Source organism: Quercus suber, unplaced genomic scaffold (genome assembly GCF_002906115.3).
Source record: "Quercus suber isolate HL8 unplaced genomic scaffold, Cork oak 2.0 scaffold_703, whole genome shotgun sequence".
NCBI lineage: Eukaryota > Viridiplantae > Streptophyta > Magnoliopsida > Fagales > Fagaceae > Quercus > Quercus suber.
The window spans coordinates 342,608-353,339 of record NW_027070144.1 but is presented as its reverse complement, the minus strand read 5'-3'; the positions used below and the strand labels follow the sequence as shown (position 1 = coordinate 353,339).

The 10,732-nt window shown below is 34.7% G+C and overlaps 1 protein-coding gene across 26 annotated transcripts in view; it reads left to right on the top strand.

The window, feature by feature from the left end:
* The first annotated feature begins 1,296 nt into the window (after positions 1-1,296).
* LOC111988330 (putative disease resistance protein RGA4) overlaps positions 1,297-10,732 on the top strand; it is a 46,541-nt gene continuing 37,105 nt past the window's right edge. For 19 of the 26 annotated variants that reach the window (XM_065766416.1, XM_065766415.1, XM_065766409.1 and 16 more), the window contains exons 1-5: positions 1,297-4,350; positions 5,545-5,783; positions 5,869-5,985; positions 6,110-6,196; positions 6,365-6,444. In XM_065766416.1, coding sequence (XP_065622488.1) covers positions 1,524-4,307 — 2,784 coding nt within the window. In that variant the 5' untranslated portion in view covers positions 1,297-1,523 and the 3' untranslated portion in view covers positions 4,308-4,350; positions 5,545-5,783; positions 5,869-5,985; positions 6,110-6,196; positions 6,365-6,444. Of the gene's footprint in view, positions 4,351-5,544; positions 5,784-5,868; positions 5,986-6,109; positions 6,197-6,364; positions 6,445-7,012; positions 7,242-7,424; positions 7,640-8,954; positions 9,009-9,092; positions 9,205-10,528; positions 10,702-10,732 lie in introns of those variants that run through there. The other 7 variants (XM_065766425.1, XM_065766424.1, XM_065766426.1 and 4 more) reach the window with 7 other exon arrangements.

Genomic DNA, 10,732 nt, shown 5'->3' with positions numbered 1-10,732 from the left:
TAGGAACTTCTCTCACATTTTTCCTCCCATTTTTCATCCTCCTAAGAAAAGGAAAACGAAGGATTCAGGAGGGTCACAAAATATTGGTCATTTGATATTCATACGACTACTTATGATAGCTTTATCTAGAGCTTGGACTCTTCTTGTGGTATTAACATAACAACAGCATTAATCAATACCCTACCTATGAAAATAAATTTACATGCCCATTACACTCATTGGCAGCACCTATTAATGATTCAAACGAGACAAATATTGCCGTCATTGTTCAATGTTGCATATTAGTCACTACATATTGCAATGTTGCATATTAGTCACTACGTATTGGTTAACATTTCTCATTTAGGATCATGTTAATGGATGCTCTTAAAATAATTGTTAATAAATCATAATAAGAAATTTTTTTCACTACTTTCATGAGAACTATAAAAAACTGTTAATAACATTTATTATTTTATTATTTTTCAATAAAATATTTCTAAAAATAGCTCTTAAACCAATATTCTAAAGGCATTGGTTAATAGGACCACATTTATGAAAGTGACCTCAAATTAGTTCACATCCAAAGGATTATGTTGGAAGTAAAAGACTAAAAAGGAGTTGGAGCTGGAAATTTTGTATTTGTAATGGGGTGCCCCTTTTTAAAAATGGTTTGCATTATTTCAATTAATCCTAACTTACAAAAGATCAAGCAAAAGTTAAAGAGTCTTGTGTGTATATGTGTGTTATATATATATATATATATATTAGTGTATAGTTTAATAACCAATTGGTGTTTTGGTTTAATGGCAATTGAAACTCTCTAAATTTTTTCTTCTTTTTTTAAAAATTATGAAAGTAACTGTTGGTAAAGAGTATTAAATGCACCTTTTGCTTGTTAACAAAATCCTAAAATTCTTTCTTTTTCAAATGTTAGGATTTACATTAATTTTCTCCATATGCGACAAGAGTGCTGAAGTGCTAGCTATATCTTCAGCCGGTAATAAACAAAGTGATAATTTCAAGACATTTTTTATTTTTATGATTCAGCATGTGAGCAAGAAGTGCAAACTACTAATAAGTATTATTGTTTATGAAAAAAAATAAGGATATTTATCTCACATTAGTTGTGTGTGTTTAGTATCCGCTATTTATAATCGCAATTTACAATTACAAAAATTAGACATTTTTGTTATTATACTTTCATTATGTAATGTATTATAAACTTAATTTAAAATGCTCTTATTATTTTCATGAAAAAAAAAAAAAAAGGTTAAATGAGAAGCGCGTGACATTTTTTATTTTTATGATACAGCGTGTGAGCAAGAAGTACAAACTACTTACTGTAGATGAGAAGCGCGTTTGTGCAAGACAGCTACATTTTGAGTTGCAAGACAGCTAGCGTGTAAGGACTCAGGACAACAAGAAGCCCCGACTCCGCGACTTGCGTGCCAAGAACGCTACTTTTCGTACAAAACAGCTCTCTCTCATCACTTTCACTGCTCCAAAAACCCATCTAATACTCCTGAAAGAGAGAAGAAACTATGGCGGAAGGAGCTTTGGTCGAACTTGCAGGGAATGTCCTTAAACTGCTGGGCTCTCTCATTCTCGAAGAGGTCAAACTGGCCATTAGTGTCAAAACTGAGATTAAAAGACTAGCCGAAACTGTCTCCCTAATCCAACCTCTGATTCGAGTTGTGGAAAAGCAGAGTTCTCATAGCCATCAGAACGAAGACTGGCTCAGAAAGCTCAAAGTTGTCCTCAATGATGCTGAGAAATTGCTGGATGATTTCTCCACCGAAGTTGATGCTGAGGTATGTAATTTCTCTTGCAGTTCGAATCCGCTTACTTATGGTGCTAAGACGGCTCGTGAAATAAAAGCAATTAGGAAGAGACTAAATGACATTGCAAAAGAAGCGGAATCTAGTCAAAGCTCCGTTGAGCCACACTTCATGAACAGCTCCGTTGAGCCACACTTCATGAACTGGGTCAGAGAAACTTATTCTTTTGTACTCGAAGGTGAAGTTATTGGGAGAGAGAATGATAAGGAAGAGATTATGAAATGTCTTTTTGATGACAGTGTTGTAGAGAATATTTCTATCATTCCAATTGTTGGTATCGGAGGATTGGGCAAGACAACACTAGCTCAACTGGTATACAATGATGAAGATGTTCAAACAAAATTTGAGATAAAACTTTGGGTTTGTATCTCCGATATCTTTGATGTACAATGGATTGTTAAAGAAATTGTAGAACAGTTGACACAGACGAAGCATGAAGGAAGCCTTGAGATCTTGCAAAATAAGCTTCGAGGAAAACTTAATGGAAAAAAATACTTGATTGTCTTGGACAATTTGTGGAATGAGGACAGTAGTGAATGGCTTCGCTTGAAAAATTTGTTAATGGTTGGTGCAAGGGGAAGTAGGATAGTCGTAACTACTCGCTCGGTAAAGGTAGCGGAGATAATAGGTACATCTACACTTCATGCGCTTAAAGGCTTAGATACAGAAAGGGCTTGGGCATTGTTTGTAATAATGGCATTTAAAGAAGGTAAAGAACCAGAAAACCAAACCTTAGTAACCCTAGGAAAACAGATAATTGGTAGGTGTTTAGGGGTGCCCCTTCTTATAAGAACAATAGGAAGCTTATTGTATGATAAAACCAATGAAATTGAGTGGCAATCTTTTTTGGATGATGATCTCTCAAAAATAGCTCAACCAGAAAATGACATTTCATTAACTCTTAAGTTGAGTTATGATCACCTTCCATCACATTTGAAGCAATGTTTTGCTTATTGTAGATTGTTTTTAAAAGATTATAGGATTGATATAGTTACACTTATTAATCTTTGGGCAGCGCAAGGCTTTATTGTGTTAGAGGATCCAAGACAGCGTTTTATGGATATTGGAAGAAAATATTTTATGGAATTACTTTGTAGATCGTTTTTTCAAGATGTTAGAAATGATGACTTGGGCAACGTAGAATCTTGTAAGATGCATGATCTCATGCATGATCTTGCAATTTTTGTGTCTGGAACAAAAAGTGCCATATTAAATTCAAGTGGAGAAAATGTGATTGAAAAAGTTCATCATGTAACATTTGATCTAGCGGATTCGTCGAGTCAATTTTCAATCCCAGTGGCTAATAAAAGGAAGATACAAACAATTCTTGCAGCTAGTGTAGGGGGAAAGTTGGGTAACTTAAATTGTGATGCACTTATTCTAAATCTCAATTGTTTACGCACATTAGATTTGAGTTGTTTAGGGCTACATGTAGTGCCTCATTCAATTGGGGAATTGAATCATTTAAGATATCTTGATCTTTCTGAAAATGAACATATTGCAGTTGTCCCTAATTCCATTACTAAGCTGCTAAATTTGCAGACGCTGAAACTTTATTCTTGTGAGTCACTTAAAGAATTACCGCAGGGCCTTAAGAAGTTGGTCAATCTTAGGCATTTAGACGTTAGTGATTGTGACAAATTGACGCATATGCCCCTTGGACTTGGGCATCTTATTTCTCTTGAGATACTAACACGGTTCGTCGTGAGGCAAGGGGGTTCCAAGGCTAGCCGGGGTAGTTGGTATAAGAAAAAACAGGCTAAGTCTGGTGGTGGGCTAAGTGAATTGAAGGAGCTGAGCAATTTGGGAGGAAGTCTAGTCATTGGCAAATTGGGACATGGAGAAGATGACATGGTGGAATGTAAAGCCACAAATATGAAGCAGAAACAACATCTTCAACAGCTGGAATTATGGTGGGATGAAAAGTGGGATGATGGAGAAACTGAATGTTATGATGACATGTCACTGGAAGGGCTCCAGCCACATCCAAATCTTCAACGGTTGGGATTGTCTTGTTATATGGGTGTGAGAATTCCAAGTTGGATCTCTTCTCTCACTAATCTTGTTCATTTTGATTTATTTCATAATGAAAGATTGCAGCACCTCCCACCGTTAAATCAACTCCCTTTTCTCAAGCTTGTCTCTCTTTGGAGAATGGAAGCACTTGAATACATTTCAGATGAAGACAGTGTTAGTAACATGTTGGGTGCTTCCTCTTCTTCTTCTTCTTCAAAAACACCATTCTTCCCATCCTTATCTTCTCTATTATTGCTCAATTGCCCAAAACTGAAGGGGTGGTGGAGGAATTCAGATGATGATAATGAGCCACACCATCTCTTACTCCCGTCATTTCCTCCTTCTCTTTCTACATTAAAGATTTGGGATTGCCCTAACCTGACTTCCATGCCCCTGATTTCCAATCTCACCTCTTTGGAAGAGCCAAGTATTGTTGATTGTCCCCTCTTACGGCTACGAAGGAAACAGTGAAGAGTGTCCCACATAATCCAACAAGAAAAAACAATTTATTCAGGTATGCATTTATCCATTTATCTTTTATAATCCCAAATTCAAAATCAACTACTGGTTTTTTTAGGGTTTTTATATTTTGAACAACTTCTAAAACTATTCAACTTCATTATTTTCAATCTTTTTTCTTTTTCTTGTCTATAAACTGTTAATTGAACAAGAAAATTAGGATAATGTAATCCATCCCTTTTTTTTTTTTAATATTTCTTTTAATTCTAATAATTTATATCTTTGTACCTAAGAGCATGTTGATAATATGATGTGTGTATGGTTGCTTCTTAATTATTGCATAGTTTGAGTTAGAATCAGAGTGGGTTTGTTCACAAAGTTATTTGCTTCTTAATTTAGAATCAGAGTCGGTTTGTTCACTTCCAGTGGGGGAATTAGCTTGTTTTGCAAGTATTTCATTGGTTCACTCTCTTTTTCTTTTTCTTTTTTTATGGGGTCATTTGAACTATTGACTTATAAAAAATAACTGATGGTTTAATTACTGTTTTTGATGGGATAATTGCTGAATGAATTCTTTCTTTTCTCAGAATTTTTTATTTTTTTATTTTGGAGACATTGTTTTAGTCAAAACCAGAACAAAGATTGAGGTCTACCAATATAGACATTCACAAATCTAGAGATAATATTTATCTAAGTTGTGCATTTCTTATCTTCTCATAATTGAATATTTTGAACAAAATCTTTGGTGATTTCAATTTGCTTTCTTCTAAATCTGTTTTTATATGTAAGATTTCTAATGGCCAGAGCATCACACAACCATAACTTTTTTGGTTTCCTAGTGATTTTTGGCTCTTCCTCTACCTCCAACAGCCCCTTACAGCCTTTCTTTAATTTCCAAGTATTTCAAAACGAAAAATCCTAAACTTAAAAAAAAAAAAAAAAAAAAAAAAAAAAAAAAAAAATCTTCCTTCTCATTGTTGTCCTGTAACCTGCCAGAAATGGAAAAGTTCTAATTTTTCAATGCATTGTTGCACATTTCATGTACTTTATTTGGTGGTTCTTGTGCTAAAACAAACGATTCATAACACTTCCATCCTGTGTAAATAATACTGTGTATCCAAGTACTAGAGAAGGGTCTAATCTGTTTAGTCGTGTACAATTCATTGTTAGATTGGATTGATTTTTTATTATTATATATATTACTGCCAATAAAAATTACTGATTAATTTTTTTATTACTTGAATAATAGGTTGTTAATTACAGAGCTACACTCAAGTTTAAGAACTTTTGGTTTTTCAAGTGCTTGTTATTTTGTCACTTTCTCTGCATACTAAAGCCATAGTCCTTGCTGCATTTGGTTGTGAAGTCCCTATAAACTTGAGGCTACAAAACGTCTGTTGTTTTTTAATCAGTGGGGTCCAAACAAACATGAGTAGGAGAGAATATTGGATCGAAGTTGGAATCTGATGGCATCTTTAACCACTTCAGGTATTTGACTTTTAATGAAGAAACCAACACCAATATTCTTGTTTTGATATATCTTGGAGAACTTATCAGGCATTGGACTTTTCAGTTTTCATGCAGAACTTAAAATTCAGACCTTTTGCATAACTTTCAAGCCTTGCAATTGTGCCACATGTCCCAGAATTGCAAGTGGATTATCGGAATCTGCTGAAAACAATATATTCAGGTATGCGTCTATCTTTTAAGTCCAATTTTTCATGGACAATCATATATAGATGCCCTTCTTCTTGATGCCTTTTGAGGTTTGTCATATTTTGGACAATTTTTTAGTCATTTGACTTCTTATGCAGAACCAACTGAGGCAAAGAACAAGCTTGGGGTACAAAATTCAGCCCTATCCAAAAACTGTAGTTGTGCAACAAGTCAAGAACTCAGTGGTAATCATTTCCCATCAAAACTTTATAAGACACACAATTTCTTTAATTTATTAGGAGAATAAAAAAGGATAACTGTTCTATCTTTTGTTCTTTTATTCTAATGATTTATAACTTTCATCTAAACTTGTTAATGAAATAACACATATTGTTGCTTGTTCATAATTGTAGAATCAAAGCAAATTTCTTAGAACTTTGAAGGGAGGACTTGACCAAGCAACAAACACTGTAGGAATTAGCTTACTAAACCGGTATTTTGGTAGTTAAATATATATTTTTTTGGTTATAAAAGTTTCCAACATATATATACTAAATCCTTTTCATGAGATGATTAAACCAAAATACTCCTCACATGTTTGTGTGTATACTGGCTTTAAAAAAGTAAAAAAAGAACAAGAGAATGACTGAATGAGCCTAATCTGTTCATACAAGCACTAGTTCAAACATAGTTTGAATTGAATTTTTATCTATTAATAGAATATAACTACTTCAGGTATCTTGCTTTTTATGCAGCACTGAAAACCAATTTTTTTGTTCTTTTTCATTCTGCTTTTTGAGGTTTTGCTATTACGGCAAGTACAGTCTTGGACTCAAAGTTAATCTTCTTTTTAAAAAAAAAAAAAAAGAAATCCCAGTTTTTTTTTTTTTTTTCCCCCATCAAAACTTTAATTAGATGCATGATTTCTTCAAATTATTAGGAAAATAAAAAGGAATAACTGTAAATTCTTCCATTTGTTCTTTTATTCTAATGATTTTTATCATTGTATCTAAGCTTGTGTTGGCAAAATGACATATGTAGTTGCTTCCTAATAATTGCAGAATCCTAGCAAATTTGGTAGAATTTTGAAGTGAGGAGCATGTCCAAGCAACTAACACACCAGGGAATCAGCTTACTATAATGATATTTAGGTGGTTTACATTTTTTTTTGGTGGAGAATATTTGTTTGCTTCCTCACCTGTTGGTGTGAAGACTTTGTCTTTTCTAAGTCAGAAGAACAAAAGAATGAGTAAACGGAGTCTAATTTTTCATACATGCACAAATTTTAAGGTAGATTGGATTGATTTGAATTCTTATCTGTTACTCAATTAAATATTACTAATTAAGGCTTTTCATTTCACTTGAATTCCAATTAAGACTGAGGAGAACATCATTGTTCTTTTCATTTGAAATTTTGTTTATTTCTCTACCTCCTATAGAAATAACGTTTGCTTCTTAACTTTCGTCGTGCAGTCTCTATTCGATCATTGGGCTACATTACGCATGTTCTTTTTTATAATCACTGGAAAGCAGAGGGGGCAATCTGTGTTATGGATGGATAGAGTGTATGGAGTTTTTGGGCCAAAGAGAGGTAAAAGGGGTAAGGATGGTTGAGCAGTGTAGGGTAAGAGAGGCAGTTTGATTAAATTTCCCAAAGGCAGAGTAATTTGCTGCAAAGAGATGCAGAGGTGAGCAAATTCTAGCCTTTTAATTATTCTTACCATATCATTCTTGTGCCAACTACCAAAAGATTATATAGGTATCAATATCAACATTCTTCCGTGGATCATTTAGATAGTAAATTAAATGCAATATGCCCCACACTAATGGAGGTAATGCCACACATTTAATAAATTAATGGTTTAATTGGCTGATTCTATATGTTGATCTCACCTATGGAGGGGTGGCTTGAATGCAGTCCTACTTTTTAGTACTTGCCCTTATTAGTTCTGTATAGATATGACCATGCATATTTTCTAATGCTAAATGATATGCATTTTCTTACAAAAATGAGTGGAAGTTGTTCCTCATTTTTATTAGTTTTGTATAGAAATTACTGTTTGAAGGTAGTTCCTTTTGTAATTATAACCAGAAATGCATGTAGTGTATGTAATTTTGCACTTTAGACTAGTTCTATATGTCAGCCCTTTTTGTGCTTTGGAAGCTAAAATTTCGAAGGAAGGATGCTAGTGCCGTCGGAGCCCTCCTTTTCTATGTTTTTTTTGTCAAACCAACTCAAGGATGCAGTTGGTAAAAAGGAAATTGTTAACTGAATATGTTGTAGTATATTTTAGCACCAAGTAACTCACACACCAACCAATAACTCATTTTCATGACTTTTATGACTTCCAAAGCCGTGGTATTTGGTAGAGCAACTTCAACATCTACTGCAATGCAAATTTGTTCCCAGAACAACTTTTTTCTCAATTTTATTTTCTATAGCCTAGTGTGCATCAAAAGCACCAATATGCTTTAGTTTAAAGTCACAAAATTTTATGGACAACTTTAACTTTAAGCTTCATTTGATTACCAAGAAAGAGTAATAACGGAAAAATAAATAAATAAATAAATAATAGTTTCGACATCAATGGATTAGTAGCCATCCTTTTTGCTGCACAGTTTCTCAAATCCTTCAACCTTTGCTTCATATATTAGTGAGCCACCTATATTGATCAGTTCTCTCTTTTCTTTTCAAGAGCTTTCAATGTCATTGAATTTCTAAATTATTTTTATACCAAAAATATTTTAGAGATGGTTCTACAAAAATCAAGCATCATCTTGAAATAAATAGAATAATACGCCTCTCGCTTTCTTTTCTTTTTTTCTTTTTTTTTTTTAATTATATTTATGTTGATTTTTGTAACAAACAGTTTTGAATTGTCAGAATATTTATTGAAACACGTCACATGTATCAATCCTTGTGTAGAGACAGCTTGGTCTATGAACTTTTAATTTTTATAGCAATAATAATTTTTAACAGGTTGTGAATTTGTAATTTTGTAGCTTTGCTTTTTGTTCAGTCTGGAGGTTCCTGTATGTGTACAAGTAGGTGACTAAGTAGGTGACAAACGATTTCATCTTACTTTAAAATGTATGTGACGTGCCTGCGAAAGACTTACAAATTTTTGTGTTTGTTTTTAGGTTGACAATTTCAGGTGAAGGGCAAATTTGTGCTTGCTCCATTGAGATGGCTTTTGAGACTTCCACAACGAAATACTTCTTCGATAATTGCTGTTGTCTCTACATTAGCATGGTACTAGTCATCCTTGAAGTAGTATTTCAAGTCTTCTTAAGGCTGCTTAGGACACCACAGTACTCCAATCAATGGGCATGTGAGTAGGAATGGCAACCGGTTGGGTTCAGGCCGGGTTTTTGCATACCCAGACTGGACCCGCAACCTAGACCCAGCCCGATTATTAATCGGGTTTTTTTCCCAAGGCCTAGACCCGCCCCGCCGGGCCCCACGGGCCCCATTTAGCTCGCAGCCCAAATTGTGGCCCAACCAAAATTTTATTTTTTGAATGAAGCCAAATTCATTTGTCTCTCATCTCCGTTTAGACACTACATTTACAACAACTGCAAAACACAATATACACAATTTCTTCCACAATATATTACAGTTACACCACAAAGTCTCAGAATTTCAAGTCTTTAAACTACAATAACTAGAAGTAGCACAACCCATCTGTTGAAGTCCGTAGTTTAAGTAGAAAACACCAAACAAAAAAATTGAAACAAACATCAAATATTCTCAGAGACTCATATTAAAAAAAAAAAAAAAATTAAAAGAGAAGTAGAGAACAAATCGGTGGTGAGAGCTTAGATCGGCGGTGAGAGCTTGGGCTGACGATGAGATTGAGTGAGTGAGAGCTTGGACCGGCGGTGGTGAATGCTTGGATCGGCGGTGAGAGGCTGAGATCTTGGGCGGCGCTACTTGAAAGTGAGTGAGATTGAGAGTGAGTGAGAGTGTGAGACTGTGTGAGCTGAGATTGAGAGAAAGAGAGAGAACAACTTGATCGGAGGTGCATGTGATGGCCAGTGGTGATAGAGATCAGAGGTTGGGGAGAGCAGAGCGATGTGAGGAGAGTGAGAGGGAGTGAGAGCAGCCGAGTGGGAGAGGAGAGTGAAGTGAGTGTAAGAGGGTTGGCGGCTGAGTGAAATGGTATAAGGGTGTAGGTTTTATTTTATTTTATTTTTTATTTTTTATTCTTTTTTAACTTATATATATATACACACATAGATGGGGATATTTTGGTATTTTACCCTTAAATGGGTCGGGTCCGGGTTCGGGCTGGGTATGAATTAAACCCGGACCTGGTTCGGGTTTTTTTTAGAAACCCATACCCGACCCTATAATTTATCGGGCCAGGTAAAATCCGGCCCATTAGTGTCTGGCCGGGCCGGGTATTTGCAGGCCGGATATAAATTGCCATCCCTACATGTGAGACTAGGAAACACTTACATGAACTCGGAAGCTTGTATGCACATGCAATTGGATTCCCTTTTACTTAGATGCTATGTGTGTCTGTTTCATGTTATAGTACCATTTTCCAAATCATATTATTTCTCTTTTGCAGTTTGGTGGAGGTCACTGTATCGACGAGTCTTTGAAGTAAGTGTGAAGTGTGAAGATGATCTATTCCTTTGAGTATTTTACAGAAAAGTGAAAACACCAATTCTCCTTAAAGAGACTATAATTTGGGAGAACAATTATGTCCCTGGTTGACTTCCATTCAGATAAAGTACCTTTTTTTTTTTTTTTTTTTTTTTTTTTTTTTTTT